General features: G+C 44.8%; 1 protein-coding gene across 5 annotated transcripts in view; it reads left to right on the top strand.

The window, feature by feature from the left end:
- The window catches only part of PTPRA (protein tyrosine phosphatase receptor type A), a 164,297-nt gene that overhangs the window by 139,579 nt on the left and 2,344 nt on the right, over positions 1-22,374 (top strand). For all 5 annotated transcript variants that reach the window (XM_043885156.1, XM_043885155.1, XM_043885154.1 and 2 more), the window contains 11 exons: positions 4,326-4,362; positions 8,601-8,698; positions 9,995-10,114; positions 10,944-11,110; positions 11,603-11,738; positions 12,411-12,560; positions 13,724-13,817; positions 14,134-14,210; positions 14,700-14,834; positions 21,409-21,534; positions 21,614-21,765. In XM_043885156.1, coding sequence (XP_043741091.1) covers positions 4,326-4,362; positions 8,601-8,698; positions 9,995-10,114; positions 10,944-11,110; positions 11,603-11,738; positions 12,411-12,560; positions 13,724-13,817; positions 14,134-14,210; positions 14,700-14,834; positions 21,409-21,534; positions 21,614-21,765 — 1,292 coding nt within the window. The remainder of the gene's footprint in view (positions 1-4,325; positions 4,363-8,600; positions 8,699-9,994; positions 10,115-10,943; positions 11,111-11,602; positions 11,739-12,410; positions 12,561-13,723; positions 13,818-14,133; positions 14,211-14,699; positions 14,835-21,408; positions 21,535-21,613; positions 21,766-22,374) is intronic.

Below are 22,374 nucleotides of genomic sequence, written 5' to 3'. Positions count from 1 at the left end.
ATGTATCCTGTGAATCCATTGGCTTCTGGCATGGCAGGACCAGGAATGGTGACAGACAAAAGGATGCAGAAGAAAATGAAGAACACTCATAAAAAGAAGCAGAAACACCACAAGCATGGCAGGCAACACTCCTCCTCCCCTTCCTCCACTACCAGCCGTGACTCCGACTGAATTCAGGGCCTGGACCCTTCCTCAAGTCTCTCCAATTGTGCTCGTCCATCAAGCTTCAGATGCCATCTTGTACTAGGGGAAATTAGCCCTTGTGTCCCTTCCCCTCACCCCCACCATCTGTGCCTCATTCTGCTGTCCAGCCCTTACTGGTTAGGGAAAATGGGAGAAGAATTGCCATGGGCTAGCAAAGACAATCTTCCTACTGCCTGGATAGAACTTTTAGCTGATGAGTTTTGCAAGAGAAATGTTTTTTGAAGATGGTGAGATTTGAACTAAATGCAGAAGACAAGTCTAAAATCTGTAAAATGTTATTTTTTTCACTTTCTTTTGTAATACTTGTGATTGGAGAGATGCTGTGAAAATTTAATTATGGGGAAAGAAAACCAACCTGTACCTTTCTTGTATTTAAAAAAAAAAGTATAGGGTGATCCATGTGGATGTACCCAGCGTAGTTGGGCATTGATCTGAGCTCAGGGGAGAGATTCCAAAGCCATTTGGAGAGACAGAAGAGTAAATCCTAGAGTCCAAAAACCTCTGCCAAGGCACACTGGGCAAGAGGTACTCGTGAGTGAGACAGACCAGGAGAGAAGAGCATCTCAGAGGACAAAGAGTAGAGCATGGAGAAGGTGTTCAGTGGGCAGCAGGGTTGAATGCAGATGAGAGATCCAGTGGGAAAGAGGGAGCACATGTGCTCTGGACTGGGAGGGTCAGACAGCAGCCTTTGCTGAAGCACATTGAGGCCATTTGTTGTGGGCTGCCAGTTACACTTACCAAACCCTATTTTTTCTCCCAGCATGACTGAGGTATATAAGGTAAGTTTATATAAACTATACCTCAATCATGTTGGGAGAAAAAATAGGGTTTGGTAAGTGTTATATAACAGTAATTCAGACATTTAAAACAATAGATTTCCTTGAATTTTAGTAAGTTTACCAAGTTAATGCTTCCATTGCATGCTGAGTTGCTTCAGCCGTGTCTGACTGTGTGTGACCCTGTGGACTGTAGCCTGCCAGGCCGCTTTCTCCATGGGATTTCACAGGCAAGAATACTGGGGTGGGTTGCCATTTCCTTCTCCAGGGGATCTTCCTGACCCAGGGATCAAACCCACATCTCTTAGGTCTCCTGTATTGGCAGGCAGCCTCTTTACCACACACCACCTAGGATGGCTTTATTGATGTAATTCACATTCCATAACTTTCACCCACTTAAAGTTTCCAATTCACTGGTTTTAGTCTGTTCATAGATACGTGCAGCAGTGGCCAATTTTAGAACATTTCATCACCTCAGAAGAGAAATGCTGTACCTCTTAGCTATTGCCTCTTAGTTTTAGAACTTTTTGCTTACCCCAAAAAGAACCTTCTTATCAGTATGCAGTTACTCCCCATTCCCAGTCCTGGCAATCACTTCCAAGCCCTTTGTGCACACAACAGAACCCAGGTCACATGTGAACCTTAAAGAGAAGTGGTGTCAGGTACCAGGCAATGGTGGCAGCAGTTGGGGAGGGGTTGGGACCTGTGGTTTGGAGACTACAAAGGTCCAAAGTGAACCTGACATTGTTAACAAGAGAAGATTAAATAGACAGTGCAACAGGTGGCAGCTGGGCTTCCCGCCTGAAGTCTTAGGAGAGACCAGTGAGACCAGTTTCCTCACTCTTAGGTGTCTTAAGAGTATTTAGAGGATTTTTAGAAGTGTTTTGTTTTTGTTTTTAAAGTGGTAGAAATGTAGATGCCACATGGAGCCAACTTGGCATTTGACTTTCAGAATCCAAGGATGTCTCAGGAACTCGGGAGCCACATTTCTTCTTTCCCTTGAACATAACACAGGGAAGATCAGTAGTTCGGCCTCATTCTAGTTTTACTTATTGGTTAAGCAATGTCACCATATCATTATGTAGGCATGTTTTCATGGGGCATATATAGCACACTCCTAATGAAGATGGAACAGGAAGCACTTGGGGGCTGGGCCCTCCAACTGTGCTTTTAAGCTATTCATGACCCACACACTCCAGTGAGAATTTGGCAGCTACTTCTCCTGGAGCAGGGATATATTATAGCTTAACATAATCTAAGAACTTCTCGGTTTTAATTACATGTTTAGTGCTGTAACCAAAGTGCAGCATCCTGAATTAAGGTTTTATCAATTTCCAGCTTCTAATGATTAAAAACATTTGGAAAAACTTAAATTGCTCTTCTAAATAAAAATTTTAACAAGCTTCTTGTTAACTCTAAACATCTCCATCTTGAGGCCTAAAACTTTCTCCAGTGCTGAGAAGCAGTTCTGCCACTGCCTTGCAGACTTGTATTTCACATCATCACCTTGGTGTGGCATGGTGTCCCATCCATGAAACTGTCTTCCTCATTGCCCATCTTAATGCTGTCTGAAAGAAGCAGAGGTATTTACAATCTTTAAATCAAATAATTTTTTCGTTTACCTAGGACTTCTCAAGTGAACACTACATTTAAACAATGAGGTTGAAAAGGTGTGTGACTAAACAGTAAATACTGAAGAAGAAAGTTACTGCTAGTGTCAATTTTTTAGAGGATCCTTACCTTTTTTTTTAACCGAAGGATAATTGCTTTGCAGTATTTTGTGGTTTTCTGTCACACATCAAGAATCAGCCATAGTTATACCCATGTCCCCTCCCTCCTGAACCTCCCTCCCATCTCCCTCCCTGTTCCACCCTTCTAGATTGTCACAGAGCCCCTGTTTGAGTTCCCTGAGTCATTCAGTAAATTCCCATTGGCTATCTATTTTATCTATTTTATCCCATTGGTATTGTAAATTTCCATGTTACTCTATATATACATCTTACCCTCTCCCTCCTCCCCTTTCCTCCCCCCGTGTCCATAGGTCTGTTCTCTTTCTCCATTGCTGCCCTGAAAGAAATTCATCCATACCATCTTTTTAGATTCTATATATATGGGTCAGTATATGATATATAAATCTTATTGAGATATATATATATGATAATATATGATATCTTATTAAGTGATGTCCCCAGGCTGCTTGGCTTGTCTCCCACTTCCTATAAAGGAGAACCCTGTTGTCAGACACCTGGGAGCTGTTAACCATACCCATGGACTATTCCCAGAAATCTTCTGCACCTAGGTGAAGCCTCGTCAAGCAAAAGACCTTTTACCTTCTTAGTGTGGGCTCAGCCTCACATGCTTCTGACTTGGAAGTTTCCTATCCATTAACACTAAGACTTAGATTGTCAGCAGCTGAGAGAGCATCAGAACAGGATCTAGCCTAGTAGTTGTTATAACCCTAACCCTAACCCTAACCCTAATCCTAATTTTCATCCACACTGGATGGTGTCTGGTGGAAATCCAAGTTGTTATTTGGATGTTCTTATACTAGCGTTCATTAATAATTCACTTTAAGAAGACTGCCTAGACCATGTAAGCTTTGCTTCCTGCTATCCAATTAAAAGATGCTTACTCCTTGGAAGAAAACCTGTGACAAACCTAGATAGCATATTAAAAAGCAGAGACATCATTTTGCCGACAAAGGTCTGTATTGTCAAAGCTTTGGTTTTTCCAGTAGTCATGTACGGATGTGAGGGTTGGACTATAAAGAAGACTGAGTGCTAAAGAGTCGATGCTTTCAAATTGTGGTGCTGGAGAAGACTCTTGAGAGTCCCTTGGACTGCATGGAGATCAAACCAGTCAGTCCTAAAGAAAATCAATCCTGGATATTCATTTGAAGGACTGATATTGAAACTCCAATCCTTTGACCATGTGATGTGAAGAGCTGACTCAATGGAGAAGACCCTGATTCTGGGAAAGATTGAAAGCAAAAGGAGAAGGGGCAGCAGAGGATTAGATAGTTAGATGGCATCACCAACTCAATGGACATGAGTTTGAGCAAACTCCGGGAGATAGTAGGGGACAGAGGAGCCTGGCATGCTGCAGTCCATGAGGTTGCAAAGAGTCAGACATGACTTAGCAACTAAATAACAACAACATCTAAAGCTTGATGTTTCAAACATCAATACCTTGAAAATTTCAAGAATGGAAATTCTGGTTAATTGCCCGGACCTTTTCACAAGGGAGGCTTTGTAAACTGGTTGGGAGTCTGGGCAATTTCATTCTTATCCATTTTTGGGTTTTCACTTTCTTTTTCTCCTCTATTTCCCCCCACCCCACTCCCAGGGCTACCAGGAAAAGAACAAATTCATTGCTGCACAAGGTAAAATAAGATAATTTTTTTACTCTTGGGTTTAACCATGAATGGGCTTGAGTTTTTTCTTCCACATGCTGAATAGATTACACAGAATGTATTAGCTTTTCTGTAATTATTACCACCTGAAAGAAAAGCAATCTACCTTGCAGGTTTGTAACTAAGGGGCTTCATCTTGATGACTTAGTGCCCCGGGGGTCCTTTGAAATAAATTCTTTTTTATATGTACATAAAAAATACTGGAGAACACCACACACACACACACACCACCCCCCCCCACCCCCCACAGTCATAAAAAATACTGGAGAACACCACACACACACACACCACCCCCCCCACCCCCCACAGTCATAAAAAATACTGGAGAACACCACACACACACACACACCACCCCCCCACCCCCCACAGTCTAGTGAGGTTCTCTGTCTTGGGGCCCTCTGGGAAGCTTAGGTTCAAACCACGCTGCTCAGAATTTGAATTTGGATTTAGTCTCTAAAGAGGATTGGAGACTCACAGGTCCAGGCTGACTCATCTTCTCCTCCCACTCATGGGCCTGAGCTCTACTATTATTCACAGATAAGTGGTCTAAAAACCCTCAAATCAGGGAGCCAGTGTGCTATACATACTCTGTACACATTTCCACAGCCTAAAGTTCTAATAAGTGTCCTTACCATTAGGATTCTAGCAAAAAATATCTTGATGTTTGCAACACTGTAAAGTAATTGATGTTATTATGGTCTGTCAGAGCCCATTTAATTAATCATTCAACAAATATTTATTGACCATTTATTATGTGCCACGTACTGGCCTAGGTGATGGGAATATGTACAGGAATAAAATAGAGTGTAATCTCTGCCTCTAAGGAGCCTTTAGTTGATAGAGGATGCCGTGCTGTGCTATAGCGCTTCAGTCATGTCCTGCTCTGTGCCACCCTGTAGACTGTAGCCCCCAGGCTCCTCTCTCCATGGAATTCTCCAGGCACGAATACTGGAATGGGTTGCCAGTTCGTTCTTGAGGGGATCTTCCTGACCCAGGGATTGAACCCACATCTCTTAAGTCTCCTGCATTGGCAGGCAGGTTCTTTACCACTAGAGGAAAATTTATAGCAAAATAAACAGAAACTTTGGTAAGTGGCTATTCTGTTCAATACAGTAGTTACTAGCCACAAGTGGCTATTTAAAACAAGATTTTAGGGAGTTCCCTGGCAGTCTACTGGTTAGGACCCTGCACTTTCATTGCTAAGGACATGGGTTCAATCCCTGGTCGGGGAACTACAATCCTGCAAGCCATGTGGTACAGCCAAAATAAAATAAATAAAATTTTAAATTCAGTTCCTCAGTCACACTAGTCATAGTGACTGGAGACTACCATATTAGTGCAGATATGAAACATTTCCATCATCACCTAAAGTTCTGTTGGACAGTACTGTGAGCATGATAAAATAGGGATAGAGGTAAAATAAGGTGGAGTGATCAGGAAAAGCCTTATGTCTTCCTTGCTCTTGCAGTCTCCCACCAGGGACTGGCCCTTGCCTAACCAAGCCCCACTTCCCTCCCTCTATAGCCATCTGTCAATTCAGGGCCACTCTCCAAGGCCCAGCTCAGCTACCACCTACTCAGTGATTTTGGCACCAACAACCACATACAGTCTCTTCCTCTGTTTGTCATGGTGCCTTTTTGATGCTAAAATATTTCTTAAAGTCACCTTTGATTTCCTTGTGGGCCTTTTCTCAGACTCCCTCTTGAACTTCACAGAACTTCACTCTCCTTGAAACTCTCTGTTATTTCCAGACATTTTGTTCTCTTGATTTTTCTCACTTTTCTAAGTATTCTCTCTCTTACTGTTATTCTTCTTTCTGTGTCTTAAATATAGTTTCTCCTGAAAATTGTAGATGGCTACTTCTTTGAAATTCCATTCTTGTCTTTCATGGCACATTTCTGTCCATTCTTCTGCCTCCTCGACTTTTTGTTCTGTCTGAACTTGAGTAATGCTCAAAGATCCCCAGCATTCTGTGTTTACACGAAATTCTTTACCCCTTCTTTACTCCCCACCTCCCCTCCTCTTTGAGAGACCTCATCTGATACCCACCTCTGTTTGATGGGCTGCTGCCTCTCTTGAGCTCTGGAGCCACATTTTCAAACTAACTTTGTGCCCCTCCACTTGAATACTCTCACAAACTCTTTAGATTCAGCATCAGAAGCTGAAACGTGACTTCCTCAGCCCCAGAGCTGCTTTTTCTCATAACTTCTTTGGAGACCTAATTGCCAAGCCTAATTTAGGATCATCCAGATGTCCTACCTGTCCCTTACTTTAAATATGATTAGTCCTCTGGTTTCTATCTCCAAAACCGGCCTCTGACACGTGACCTTGCGCTCAGCTTTTCCAGTTATGTTGCAGTAGCTCACTGATTGATCCCTGTAGGCCCTAGCTTTGTTCCTCGCATTTCTTCCACCAGAATGACCTTTCTTAATGTAAAACTTTTGTCAGACTCTCATGAACAGCCTATAATGATTTTTCATTATCTATAAAGCAAGCCTTTGTGAAGAACTGGCCTCCAGCTCTTTAGATTCTGGTACCTCATCTATCTTTCTAGCTTCGTCTTCTCTCCTCCACACCGCCGACACAGTGAGCTCACCTTCAGCCCGTGTGTGTCTCACACTGTTGGCCCCCAGCACCTCCGCCTGGAATGCCTCTTCTCCCTATGCCTCCTTTCTAAACTCAAGTCTGCTTTATCTGTCCTAACATACGGCTCAGATGTCACCTCCTTTGGGAGATTTTTCCTAACATTACCAGGCGGTGAAACAATTTCCCTCATACATCTTTCTGGCATGTGTCCACTTCTGACATGATTTGTTTCTCTTCTTAATATTTCTCTTTTTACCAAAGGGAGTACAAAATTTCTTGAAGAAAGTCTTAAAAAGTATTACAAGATCTACAGAAACAAGTTCTCCCCTCAAAATTTTATCTTCACCTTTTTAGTCTAATTCAACCATTTTTATCTGTTGACTTCTTCTTATACTAATGCATGCTGCTGCTGCTGCTGTTGAATAGCTCAGTCATGTCTGACTCTTTGTGACCCCATGGACTGTAGCTTGCCAGGCTCCTCTGTCCATGGGATTCTCCAGGCAAAAATCCTGGAGTGAGTTGCTGTGTCCTCCTCCAGGGGATCTTCCCCACCCAGGGGTCGAACTCGACTCTTACGTCTCCTGCATTGGCAGGCGGGTTCTTTACCACTAGCGCCACCTGGGAAGCCCTATTATATTATTACATAGTTTATTTAATCTTACAAACTACATCACACCCAGACGTGTCCCTTTTCCCTATTCTCCTAGTGGAGTTAAATCACAATTTGGAGTGAAGATAATACTTGTTATTTACATTCCTATTACTATGCCAGTGTTATTCACAGCTAAAGCACATAGTATTATATGATTTTTTTTTTGGATACAGTTTTTGGTTTTCTTCTTTCCCAAGTGTTAATAATTACCTTTTTTCCTTATTCACTTAATTTTGGATGTATACCTAGCACTGATTTTTTTCCCCTCCAAACTCTTTGCTGGAAATACATATTTTCTCTTGGTACCCTCAGATACATGAGGTTTAATTTTTTTAAGTTTTTCTCTTGGGATCCTTCTAGAACCTTCTTTCTTTCATTCCATTCTGGGTTGATTGTCCTTTAGCCTCTAGCAGAATAATTATCCTGAACCTTCCCTTTTCCAGTACCCTGGGGATTCTGTTAGTCTCTGTCCTATATTACATCCCACTTTTTTCTTTATTTATGCCCTGTTAGTGGCTTTCTGGAAAAGACTGTATAGGAAGTAAATTTTAAATTTCAGCCTAAGCAATTTACCCAACCTGTCTCACTAACAATACCCACTAACAATTACCACACCATGGTAAGGAGTAAATGAGATACAAAGCACATAGCTCACTATCTCGCCCTTAACATTGGTATTCAGTAGGAGTCATGATTCCTAATCCTCAACTGTAGTATCCTTGGGAAACATTGTATGTGTTCTCTTTTATTTTGACAACCTCACACCCCCACTTCACTTCCTGTTGAAGTGCCTGACACATACATGGTGGAAATGTTCAGTTAGTAGGTGGGTGGATGGGTAGATGGATTCTATATTTAACTGGGGACATGTGGGCACAGGCTTCCAAAAATCAGGAATGAATGTTCCTAATTTCCCAGCATCTTTCTTCCTCTTGCTCTGTGTTCTCATCTTTGCTGTTGGGAATTGTAGGACCAAAGGAAGAAACGGTAAATGATTTCTGGAGGATGATCTGGGAACAAAACACAGCTACTATTGTCATGGTGACCAATCTGAAGGAGAGAAAGGAGGTGAGTGGAGAAATTAGAATGGCCTCTGATACAGGCATGACGAACAGAGGGACTGCTTTTTGGTGTGTTCTGTGTTTGAGCCTAGGGATCCACCTTTTTTGGCTTCTGTGCCAGTCCATTCATCCAGACAGAATCCAGGCCAGGGTGCCCATTACATTTTACTGTGGCCTGGAAGCCTTCGATGACCTGAGGAATATTCCTAGGGCACACCCTGTGTCTGGTAACCAAACAACTCACCTTAGATCCAAAACATCTTAGAAGAAGGACTTGGACCATTAACCAAGGAAAAGCCTCAGTGAGGCTTTTCTCCCCTGGCTTTCTTTGTCCCACACTCTCCTGGGTTTCTTGCTTTTGTTTTCTTTCTGTCCCTCCTCCCGAGTCAGCAGAGGGAGCTGTTTGGGCCCAAGGAAATGTGAACCCCTGACCTGATCCTTCAGACAAGCCTTCTGACTGACCCTTTCCTTTCTGTGACTGCTAAGTCCATGCCTAGTGAGCTCCATCACTGGGCCACAGCCAGCACCAATCCTGAGTCCTGGATTAGGCCCCAGAGAGGAATCCCAATTCATGACAGTCTCTCTCCAGGATGGCACCGGAGTCAACCTGATTCCCACACTGGGCTGTTGGGTGTGTTGATCAGCTTAGGAGGGTTAGCTTTAGAGCTGGACTTTAAGTTCATTTCCTCCATCCCTACCTGTGGCTTTTGGGAGCTGTTCAAGGCCTAATCCCCAGAGAAGGCCTTGGGCCTCTCATGGCAAGTTTGCAGTCTGTATAAATCCATCCTAGTGACTTCCTCATAGCAGCTTGCTCTTTCCAGGGGATCAGTGGACTTGCCCTTAGAGCACGACCATTGTGCTCTGGAATATTGTGGAAGTACAGATTTTATACATAAAATGGCTTCTGATTTGCCCTAAATTGAGAGACTAGAGATGGGAAAGAGTGAGGAAATATATGGCTGGGGCTATGCCTAAGTTAAGAGATTGTGCTAAATGGGATGGAAACTGAAGAACTTAAAACAGGGAGTTTCTTGCCGGCATAGTGATTAGGATTCCAGGCTTTCACTGCTGTAGCCTGTGTTCAGTCCCTGGTCAGGGAGCTGAGATCCTGCAAGCCGCATGGCACAGCCAAAGGAAAAAGGGAAACAGTTAAAGTCTGCAGCTGATGGAGGTGAGAGAAGAGGCCAGAAGGCTTTCTGAGGATTTCAGTCTGAGCTTCTGTGGTCCTTTCCTTTAGGGCCCTTTGCATCTGCTAGGGGTGGGAGGCCTGAAGTCAGGAGGATGCATGTCTGTTCCTTTCCAGTGTAAGTGTGCCCAGTACTGGCCAGACCAAGGCTGCTGGACTTACGGGAATATCCGTGTGTCAGTAGAGGATGTGACCGTGCTGGTGGACTACACAGTGCGCAAGTTCTGCATTCAACAGGTACTGTCTGCTGCCTCCTTTCTTGGTTCTCATTTAGGATCTGCTGACCATTAAGAGGGCAGAACAGGCTGGGTCATCCCCCTCTTACTCAGGGTGGTCAGGAATCACTGAGTATGCAGTATGTTTGGACTCTGAAATCAGAGATCTAGGCTCTCGGGATTTATCTTTTTTTTTTTTTTTTTTTTGCCCTTTTGGTCAAAGCCAAGGGAGGAACATTTTCGTGACTGGGAGAAAAAGTATTACTGAGGTGGAGTTTGGTCATCTTAGGTATAAACTGTGTGCATCAGGAGGTAGTGTAATCTTTTCGGTTCTTGACTCATCTCCTCCTTTCTTACCCCAAAGACTCCTTGACATCAAGGATTTGGGCCCTACTCCTGACCCTCCAGAGTGACCCTGTAGGCTTGAGCAAAGATTGCCTTCAGCTGAGGGCAGCGTGCTGCTGTGAAAAGGGAGCTTACCAAGAATTAGGAGACCTGCACTTTAGTTCTGACCTTACCTTTTACTAATCCTGGGACCATAACCAGATCATTTAACTTCTCTGAGTTTCACATTCCATGTCTATAGGAATGAATAATAGTAACAGCCTTGACTATCCCATGGGACGGTTCTCTGTCCATGGTTAAAACTTTTCTTCTTTTTAATTTTTTTAAAATTTATTTATTTTTAATTGGAGGATAATTATTTTCTTTAAAAGTTTATTACTCTTCACTTCCCCATTGTCAGTGACAGCTACAGCCTGCCCTGGCCCCTTCAGCCTCACCCTCCTTCCCCTGGTGCTGCCCTACCCCAGGGTATCAGGGCCAACACGCAAGATCTCTTCAATTCACAGGTGGGCGACGTGACCAACAGAAAGCCACAGCGCCTCATCACTCAATTCCACTTTACCAGCTGGCCAGATTTTGGGGTGCCTTTCACACCGATTGGCATGCTCAAGTTCCTTAAGAAGGTGAAGGCCTGTAACCCTCAGTATGCAGGGGCCATCGTGGTACACTGCAGGTCAGTGTGGCCTGACCCTTGGCTCCCCACTCATACCACATTCTGTTCCCACGCTGAGAGCAGGGAAGGCATAGGAGCCCTGGCTGAGGAGGCTGGCACAGAGCAGATGAACTACCTGGGCCCCAGAGCAGCAGCCAGAGAGACTCTTCAAGTTTTGGTGCTGGGTGGAAAGCACTTGAAGAAAGAGGGAAGGGCAGTCCTCCAAGATTGGGGGTGAGGGGACCACTGCTATGAAGCCAGTAAGCTAATTTGAGTGCTGCCTTGTATACGTGGACTCTTCAGACCATTCTAAGTGTCCCTGGTCCTGATAACGCGAGGTAAGGAGTTCACAATACAGTGGGGTTGTTGGTTCCATGAGAGTCCCAGCTCTGCTCCATACAGAATTAGAATCTAAGGCTTGAAGAAGGAGCTCTAGCGTGTGCTGCCCCCTCCTTTTGTGTTCCCCCAAGGCATCCCAGCCATCCCAGTAATACTCCTGCTCTCTGGCCACAGTGCGGGTGTAGGACGTACAGGTACCTTCGTCGTCATTGATGCCATGCTGGACATGATGCATACAGAGCGGAAAGTGGACGTTTATGGCTTTGTGAGCCGGATCCGGGCACAGCGCTGCCAGATGGTGCAAACAGACGTGAGTGATTTGTATGTGAAGCAAAGGTGGGGGGCATATTAGGACCAAAACATCTACCCACGTCATGGATTACTCAGTCTCCCAGGTTATTGTAAATGATCATCATACAGTGTGACAAAGGGCCTTATAAATTATATAGTAAAATAACACGAAGCACAGAGAAGGGTGTGCCTTGGGGAGTCAGGAAGGTGGGCAGATGTCATTTGCACTAGGCCCTACGGATGTGGAACAGGTCCTGAGGGAAGAGCCATTGCCCCAGAGTGGTGACACAGCTCAGCCAGGTCCAGGAGCAGCAGTGTGATCAACTCTGTGGTTAGGGAATGGGGTGCAGAGGGCACAGCACTGGGAGGGGGGCTGGCATGGGCTTTGTGTGTCACTGGGATGTGACAGCCCCTCAGTCTGTCCATCTATGCTCTGTATATGGATGAATGAATGGATTGGATTTGTCCTTCTCTCCAGGAAAGCATCAGAGTAGGACTCTCCCTCCCAGATTTAAGCACCCCTAGAGGGACTCAGGCATTTTGAGTCCTGCTTCCTTGAATTTGGACAAAAGCAAATCATTTTATCTGTGCTGGGATCAAAGAAGTGGACTGAAGTGAAACAGGAGTGTGGGAGGGAGTGCTCCGGCACTACCAGTGTGTAACTAGGAACTCTGCATCATCCATATTTCAGATGCAATACGTCTTCATATACCAAGCCCTTCTGGAGCATTACCTATATGGGGATACAGAACTGGAAGTCACCTCTCTAGAAACACATCTGCAGAAAATTTATAACAAAATCCCAGGGACCAGCAACAATGGACTAGAGGAGGAGTTTAAGGTGAGTTGGAGCTGAACTGTCTCTTTCAGAATGAAGGATCTGTGTGACCTGCGGAATACAGAATGTTTGACTCCTTTTGAATTTACCAACAAATGGTAAATCAAGGCATGTGGATAGTTAGGGAGGTGTGTCTGTGGCCCGTTACTCATACCCTAGTCATTCTCAATCCTTCATGTTAGAATCACTTGGGTTGCATTTAGGGAGTGGGTGAGGAAACAAAAATAGGCAGTGGTATTTTTTTTTAAGTCCCCCAGCTCCCCCTCCCAGGTAATTACAATGAACAGCAGGAGCAAACTTTTTCTGCAGAATAAATATTTTTGGTTTTGCAGGCCATATGGTCTATTCACAGCTACTTAACACTGCTGTTTTAGCACAGAAGCAGCCATAGATACCACGTAAACAAATGAACATGGCAGTGTTTCCATAAAACCTCATTTACAATCAGTAGACCAGCTTGGCTCATAGTCCGTAGGTTGCTGACCCTGCCGTACTCGAATAGACAATGGTTCTAAACACACTTATGAAAAAAATAAATAAACACACTTATGGGATGTGTCATACTCTCAGCAATGAAAGTGCTCCCAGAAGCAAGAGATTTCTGGGTTGGGACGGGAAGGACCACTTTCCATAAGCACTCCTAAAACTAAGAGGTTACATCAGAGCTCTGATTCAGCAACTCTGAGTTGGGGCCTGAGATTCTGCATATTTGACAAGGTGAGGCTGATGCTGCTGGTTTATGGGATACACTTTTGAGTAGCAAAGATTGGGAAGAAACCTTAGAATCAGGAGAAGGGAAGATATATATTTTAATAAGGTTTTTCTAAAGAAGGTAAGACAGCCTCTGGGAATAGAACAGCAGAGAGGGAGGGCACACTAGATTCCTTGCTCCAGGATTATAGAGTGCCAGGCCAAGTAAATCCCAGAGTGGTCCACAGGGCCTGCCCGGGAAAGCAGTGTTTCCCAGATGTTCTTGTCTTATTCACTGATACTAAAGTTGAAAAAACAATGTTCTGATAAGAGCATGTGGAAATGGAGGTCAGGGCTCTGATGAGATAAGCAGTGTGCAACCAGTGTGGCCTGGATGCAGGTCCAGTAACAGACACAGTCTTGTCAAGTTCAGTTAACTGAGACCAGTAATGTTTCCCTTCCCCATCCCAATTCAGAAATTAACATCGATCAAAATCCAGAATGACAAGATGCGGACCGGAAACCTTCCAGCCAACATGAAGAAGAATAGGGTTTTACAGATCATTCCATGTAAGAGCCCTCTCCCAACCCCAAAGCCCTAATGCCCATCCCCCTTTCCGTTAACCCTTCAGCCATCTGTACTAGCTAATGATCAGCTTGGAGACAAGAATGATGGCATTGTCTCTTACTGCTCCCAGTTCTTCAGTGGCTTTTGCAAACAGCGTGAAGGCCAACGTTTTCTGCCTCCTGGGCTAGGAATAGGCATGTTGTTACCCAACTGGAATTACATCTGCTCAGAGCCTAAGGAGAGGCGGGGATAGATGGAAAGAGAGGGAGGAGAGGACAGGTGATGCTGGGGAGCCACAAGCTGCTGTCCTTCTTGCAGATGAATTCAACAGAGTGATCATTCCAGTTAAGAGGGGTGAGGAGAACACAGACTACGTGAACGCATCCTTCATTGATGTAAGTTGTGGCAGTGTCCCCTGAGCTCCCAGCACTTCATGGAGATTGAGCTGGGCTTTGCAGTGCTACCTTCCCACTGCTTGAGAGGATGGTCTTTGAGTCAGTCATCAAATGCAGAACTGATACCCTTCCTGTGTACTAGATCAGTCAGAGCCCCCAAGAGTAGAAGGTGGGGTACCAGAGGGTAAACACCAATGTAAGAGCTGGAAGGAAAAGTTCACAGCGCAAACCAAAGGCTAAAAACACTAACCTCTGGCCCTTCCCATTCCTGCTCTCCATCCTAGCCCCAGCCCCACTTCCGTCACCCTCATACAAGGAAACCAGTGTGCCGTCCAAGATTTGTTCCTTGACCAAAGAGGAGCTCTGCTTGGGATTTGTTTGCCTCTAGGTAGCCCCCTCCCAAGCCCAGTGGCCTGTCTTCTCTACTAGCCCCTCCTTGATCAAACCATCTTACTCATATCTCATCTCACATTGACCTGGCCTTTATAGGGGTACCGGCAGAAGGACTCCTACATCGCCAGCCAGGGCCCTCTGTTCCACACAATTGAGGACTTCTGGCGAATGATTTGGGAGTGGAAATCTTGCTCTATCGTGATGCTAACAGAACTGGAAGAGAGAGGCCAGGTGAGTTCAAAAGATCCTGGGCTATGGGAAACGAGATTAGGGGGGTACAATGGGGGAGCTCAGAGGTTTTTTCTTTGATTTAAATTAATGAAACAGCCATTGCCCAGCCTCTTGGTATCTGAACAGTCAGCTCCTCTCAGGACTGGTCTGAGCTTCCATTCGATTCCCAAACCTCTCACTTCTCTTCTAAATATGGTCTCCCCAAGCATAGCTTTGTACCCTCTATACCCCACCTCCACGGGCAGAGCAGAGCTAGCAAGATGAGGGATACAGAGTCAGACTGCAGCTCCATCAGAGCTTGTGTGAAGTCCCTTAAGGAGCCTTCCAAGCCAGAGAAATTAACTAGAAGACTGATGGGAAGATGGATCACCTCTTTGCTGACTGCCCAAAGGAAACAATAGAATTTGAGAAATAAAAACAAGAAACTTACTTTTTAATATGGAGAATAAATTAATACTATGGTTTCTTCCTATGTATCCAATAGCTAGATCCATAGCATATTTGCTGACCTGTTTATAGACCTGTTTATATGCCACATGCTTTTTTCTTTTTCCAGAAGCAAGAAACTTACAAGTTAACAGTCAATAACAAGGAAATCTTTTTTAAAAAGCCCTGAGTCGATTAAAAATTAGAATTGTCAGTGAACTCAGAGTATAAAGGGACCTTAGAGGCCTCTCGGCCAGCTCACATTCAGTTTAGGAAATCTCAGACACCATCCTGAGTCAGAACCTTGCAGCCTCTGCTAAGGACGTTCAATCTCAGGGGTCGCTTTTTCTCTGTCCACTTCCCACCCCACCTCTCCCAGTATTACAGAGTGGCCCAGTCTGTGTTCAGATAGTGCTTATTATGTTCACACTCTCTCTGCTGTGGATGCCAGTGCAGTAAATGGGTGCTTCGTGATGCCTTAACAGTGAGCAGAATCGAGAGAACAAGCAGAAGAGGCCAGCACGGGCCCTGGGAAGAAGGTCCTCCTAAGCCAGAGTGAAGAGTTTGAATTTTGTAAAGCAGTTTAAGAACCCTTGACAGTCTCAGATTTGTAAGTTTTTTAGAATCCCTCTGGCTGCAGTTAGAAGGACAGGTTAGAAATGAGCAAGCCAAAAGCAGAGAGGAAGCTGCCGTAGGGATGCTGCTGGACTGAACTGGGACTGGGGAGTGGGGATTTAAACACATTTTTTATGTTAATTGTTCCACACCACATCGTTCCCATTCTGTACTTGGACAGTTTGTTTATTTTAACCTTGGTAAAGGCTTCATATCTGCTTACCCTGATGTTCTGATTTGTCAAGATTTTTTTCAAATTTGATCATTTAAATTTGAGTGCTTTTTCTTCCTGGATTTGTATCATGTACCTAATCAACAAACATACATAATAGATCTTCCATCTTCCTCTATCTATCATTAATAACAGTACTGATGAGGTGAGAGATTTGCGGGAAGTGTACACCTGCATAACAAAGGCCAGTTGGGGGATGAGCTCTTTTATTGTCAGGAATGATGTGCAGTATCCTGGCCCTCTCTGATAAGCTGTGATGGAATGTGCAAACAGGAACCTACATGCAGTTCCATCCACACTCCTGCCCCCTGGATCTGTGGCAGTCAGATCCAAAGAGTAGGCAGAAAATGCTGGAGTGACGAGCACATTCTCAGTCACTGCCCCATAATAAAAAGTGGCCCAGTGAATAGCTCAGACTCTGTCTAGTCAGATTTTCAGGCTTTTCCATCCTTGAAGCAGACCTAGTAAGAGTACAGGGCAGAGAGGCAGGAAGCGTTTCCTGTGGGCAGAGGTGGGGAGAGAGGGGACATGCGCGCGCTGGTCTCTGGTGGTGCGGCCCATCCCCCTCCACCACTAGCACTGTGCCTTCTGCTCTGTCTGAGGGCCAGTGAAACAAGCTTCTGAAATGGATCAGCACAGGTTATAGTAGCATTCTTTACCAGCATCACTGGCCCCTAAGAGAAACTTTTACTTTGTGTTCCACCTCCCATTCGTCTTGTCAGGTGTAGCTCCCAGAGATACTAACACAATAAGCCTAAATGAGACAATGAAGAGTGTCTCCTTTAAGACCACTCCCCACCCCCAGTTTAAATTCCCAGAGGAAAAAACTGATCCAAAAATGTAAATTCTGTATGTGTTAAAATTCCAAAGGAATTAAAACCAAAAATTCTCTTCTCCCTATTTTATTTTTCTCCACCATTTTAATAATGGTCCACCAAGATGTTTAGTCAGGCCTGAGTTCCCTCATCAGCTGCAGCTTGGACCATGATCAGAGTGAGCAGAGCAGTCCTAGCAGTTTCTGCATGGGGTCAACTCAACCCAAGGACGCATTGTACTTCTCTAGAGAGACAATAAAACATGATCGCATCAGACCCCAGCCCACAAAGCTCTGTATCTCCATCACTGTTGTCAGCCCGACCATAGCAAGAGACTTAGTGCTATATAGTGGAAGGAAGGTGAACAAAGACAGCAGGAGAAAAGACTGAAAAGCTTCTCTGTTTCCACTTCTTTGGGAATTCCAATACCTAGAGTCCGTAACCTGACAATGTAAATCTTAGATTAAACCTGTTTCCTAGCAGTCATCTACTAGACTTGAACACCTACTCCTCATTTCTGATCTCTCATCCAGTGATGCCTCCAACACCTGGCTTGCTGCCCCTTTTTTAGTTCCTATTCCTGTCTCTGTTCTTGGAGGCAGGTGTTTGTATGTGGGTGATCCATCTACCCTTATCTTTCAGCTTCTCAGCTTCCTCACCCTTCTAGGCTTGACTCCTCTGGGAACTACTTCAGTCAAGGTCACCAGTGACTACCATCTTGACAATCCAAAAGTTATTTCTCTTTTCTTGTCTTTCTTGTTCCTTTGTATGCCAACACACGCTCCTTCCCCTCAGAACACTCCCTGACCTCCGTGATGTCACTCCTGCACTCACTGGCCTGGCAGCGCCTTTGTCATTTCTTTGTGACTTCCTCCTCCTCTGAGTGACCAGCACTGAGGCCTTAACCCACTTTTGTTTCCTTTTGACACACTATTCCTTGGGGAGCTCATCTAGTTCTGTGGCTTTAAATACTATCTATATGCCAGGAACTCTCACATCTATGTCTCTGGCCCACTTACCCCCACCTTCCCAGTTGTTTGGATTTGATCCCTTGATTGGAAAGATCCCCTGGAGAAGGAAATGGCAACCCACTCTAGTACTCTTGCCTAGAAAAATCCTATGGACAGAGCAGCCTGGCGGGCTATAGTCCATGGGGTTGCAAGAGTTGGACATGACTTAGCGACTAAACCGCCACCATTTCCAGTTGTTGACCACATAGCTCTGTGATATCTTCTCATTGGTGTCTGTTGAGAATCTCAAACTTCATATGGCCCAGATAAAATTTGGTTTCCTCCTTTCCTTCATACTGGTTCATTCTATCCTTACCCATCTCAGTGCATTGTACCACCTTTCACCCAGATGCTCATATCAGAAGTCTAGGAGTTACCTTTATTCCTCTCCTTTTCTCACTCTTCACAACCAGTCTGTCGCTGAGTCCTGACATAGGCTGAGTATTATATTCACTTCTCTTCAGTGTAACTCCTGTCACACCAGTATAGACTATCATCTCTCTCCTGCATCACTCAAGTAGCCTGGCAGCCAGTCCGCCTGCTCCCATTCCCATCCCCTTTTAGTCACTTTTCCACATGGAGGCCAGCAATCTTTTTGAAAATATAAATCTAAATATATCATTCCTTGTTTTAAAATCCTCTTTGAGCTTCCTTATCTTGAGGGAAAAATCTACCTATGCATACAAAATTTAGAAACTTTTCCTGAGGTATCCAGTCCCAAGACTTGAATGTGGGGTCCTTCTTCTTCTCTGTTTCCATTGCTTCTTTTAGGTCTCCTAGTTTCCATTTTCCCTCATCCCCGTTGGCCCTCACATGCAGAGTGGAGCTTGGGTTCTGAGATGAGTCTTAGCCTCTACTCCTTGAGAGTAGGGTCCCATATTTGTCACAGCCTTGCATTCCCCAACTCTGTGCTCTCATGTCTCCATTCTCAGCAGGACACCAGGGCATTTTAGCCTTGGGCAACAGTGGGTACTGGCACTGCTGGCCCCTGCTCTGGATTCTGTTACAGCTGTTTTTGCCATTTCTCTCCCCACAACTTGAGAGGTACCATGGGAGTCAAGTCCCATTTAAGCCCCACCTGATTCTTCTGTTTCTGTTGTGGAGCCCACACAGAGGATAAATTCAGTAAGCCTTCACCTGCCTGAGTAGGATAATTGCCTGCCATTGGTCCAACATCTGAAAGCACCTTACGTGCCTTCTCTTTATCTCATATCATCCCTTAAATCCTATCCCCATAAGTGTGCTTGTTTTTTCTCAGCACACCATACCTGCTTCCCTGGAGTAGCCGTGTCACCTTCACATTCACTCTACAACAGCACTAATCTGATTTCTCGGGCCTGCCACAGATAATCATGGCAGATTGTCTCCATTAGTCAGTCTGCTCTGGCTACATGCTTTCACTGTTGACCAACTCCTTGTCCATAGTTTGAAGAGGAGACTTTTTTTTTTTTTTTGCTGTGCCACAAGGCTAGCGTAATCTTAGTTCCCCAACCAGGGGTCAAACCTGTGCCCCCTGCAGTGGGAGCATGGAATTCTATCCACTGGACCACCAAGGAACTCCCTGAAGAAGGGACTCTTGATGGTTCAGTGGTACATCCCTGGGAGTCCTTCCAGTCTGCCCCTTTTCTTCTCTGTTATGCCTCTTTGCCGAAACTAAGAAGATCTAAAATATCTGAAGGCTGTTAAGTATGGAACCTTAATAATTTCTTCTTGTCATAGTGTGATTCTGATTCCTATAGTCTGTTGCTGTCAAGCCCGTTTTATCTTAGTGTTTCTAATGGTTTTAAAGCCCAGTCTTTAGTTCTGACTGATAAACTGTATAAAGGTAGTGTTGGAAAGGAACTGTGGTAGCAAAACTCATTCTGCCCATGAATCCCTGAAAACCAGCATAGTCTCGTTTAAGGTGAGCCTTAATTAGGGGTTTTGGTTTTTCAAAAACCTTAATTAGGTTTGACTTTTCTAAAACTGTTCTGTTGAAGAGAGGGTCCCAAGCTCTGACTCTCAGGGTATCCCCAGGGCTCCTAGTCACATAATGAAAAGCACTGCTCCTATGGCGTTTCCTTGATCCACCACTTTAATAATCCTGTGTTTTAAAATGAGCTCAGGGTCATTTATAAAGGGGGTAATGAATGATCACACATATGAAAAATAAGTCATTAAGGGACTTCCCTGGTGCTCCAGTGGCTAAAAGACTGAGCTCCCAATGCAGGGGGCCTGGTCAGGGAACTGGATCCCACATGCTGCAAATAAAGACCTCTTATGCCACAACTAAGATCCAGCGCAGCCAAATAAATATTTTTTAAACTCATTAAATTGGACTTTTAATATTGATTTTATTTGGACTGAGAAACTAGTGGTGGTTTTTATTTTTGTATTTAATTTTCCCAAATCTTTCCTAGTGAACATAGAGCATAGAGTACATTTATGGCTGAGTATCTTTAAATTGTCAACAGTGAAGTATCTAGGATCTCCCCTAAAATGCTCTAAAAAAAGGACAGCATAACTGTATTTTGTTTATGTATTTATACCCTGACTTGTTCTGTAGACATTAAAAGTCATTTACCAGATACTTACTGCATACATACTAAGTCACTTAAGTCATGTCCAACTCTCTTCGACTCTGTGGACTATAGCCCGCTAGGCTCCTCTGTCCATAGGATTCTCCATGCAAGAATACTGGAGTGGGTTGCCAGCCCTCCTCCAGGGCCTCTTCCCAACCCAGGAATCTAACCCGTGTCTCATTATATCTCCTGCATTGCAGGCGCATTCTTTACCACTAGCGCCACCTGGGAAGCCCTGATACTTACTGAGAACCTACTAGATGCAGTCAGTGTGCAAGGTGCAGTAGAAGGAACTGAGCCAGGTGCAAGTAGAGACAACTCGGTAAACCACCTGTGCTAACAGGAATGGAAACACAAGAGCTAGCGATTGTAAGGGGCCACTGCAGATGGCAGAGTTAAAGGGGAGAGGGGTGGAAGCACACTGGACTGAGCTTTGAAGCACCAGAGCTGGTGCTTTCCTCTGGGTTAGCAATCTGACATATATAAGCAACTACAAATGTGGCAGCACCCCAAGGGGGCTGGAGGGGAGAAGAAATTGGAACAAAGACATTCACCCCTCCTCTCCCTCCACTGTGCCATTAAGTGTTAGATGCAGCTATGAGCTGATGGTCAGAAGTCTTCATAAATCCTGTCAGTGTTGCAAATTAGACTATAAGTAACAGCAAAAGATTAAGTGATTATCTCTTAAGTGATTGGTAGGCTTAAGTTGTTAAATATGGGTGTCCTGCTGAGGATCAGAAGTTAATTACAGTGATGTTAAGTAATAGAATGACCCTCTGAGTTTTTGATACCTTGGTGAAGAAGTGTGTCCCTATAAGAAGGACTGTATTGAGAGGAGCAGTCCGCTTGTAGAGCAGTCCTGCTTTTACCATACATGGTATTCTGAGCCTCTCACCTCTCCCATTTGTCCCCCAGGAGAAGTGTGCCCAGTATTGGCCCTCTGATGGACTGGTGTCATATGGAGACATCACAGTGGAGCTGAAGAAGGAGGAAGAATGTGAGAGCTATACTGTCAGAGACCTCCTGGTCACCAACACCAGGGTAAGATGCCTGGTGGGTGGGCTCCTCCCATAGGGAAAGCAGGGTTGCACCTACCTCTCTGATCCTCCTTCCTCCTAAGGAGAACAAGAGCCGGCAGATCCGGCAGTTCCACTTCCATGGCTGGCCTGAAGTGGGCATCCCCAGTGATGGGAAGGGCATGATCAGCATCATTGCAGCCGTGCAGAAGCAGCAGCAGCAGTCAGGGAACCACCCCATCACCGTGCACTGCAGGTACGCCCGCCCCATCCCTCAGGGGGAAGAGAGAAAGACACAAGAGGCAGGCAGAGGGGCAAGATGGGAGCCTCTGTCAGACTCTGATGAAAGCCAGGCAAGAGCGGGATGTTGGTGAGACATGGCAATCAAGTTTGATGACCAGGACAGGCCCAGATGATAAGAGAGGATCTTGGAGTTTGAACTCAACACTTCCAGTGCTCGGGAACAACAGTCCCTAAGTTAAGACACTGGGCAGGGAATAGTGCTGGGGAAGGGGAACAAAGAGGAGACCGATATAGTAGGGAAGACCAGCTGGGCAACATGGGAAGGCCTACCTCCTTAAGAAACACAGGAAAACAGAAAAGGGCAACTATTTTGAGAACAGTTTGAAGAAAAATGAATAAGACATAGTTGTGAAAAAGAGGAGTGTCCTAGGTTCAAGGCTGGGTATAGTTGCTGGTGTCACTGACAGAAGAAAGATAGTATGGGAACTCATGGGGGAGGGAGTGGATTTTGTTTGGGGCACATTGTTTGAGACTGCATTTTAGAAATAAAATTTTACCATGTGTTTGTATTGTTTTTATAATTGGGGGAAGGGAATCTCTCTTAAAGGGGAAGAAAGTATAT

This window comes from Cervus elaphus, chromosome 23 (genome assembly GCF_910594005.1).
Source record: "Cervus elaphus chromosome 23, mCerEla1.1, whole genome shotgun sequence".
Classification (NCBI taxonomy): domain Eukaryota; kingdom Metazoa; phylum Chordata; class Mammalia; order Artiodactyla; family Cervidae; genus Cervus; species Cervus elaphus.
The sequence above is the reverse complement of the archived record's forward strand: the minus strand, read 5'-3'. Positions and strand labels throughout refer to the sequence as shown.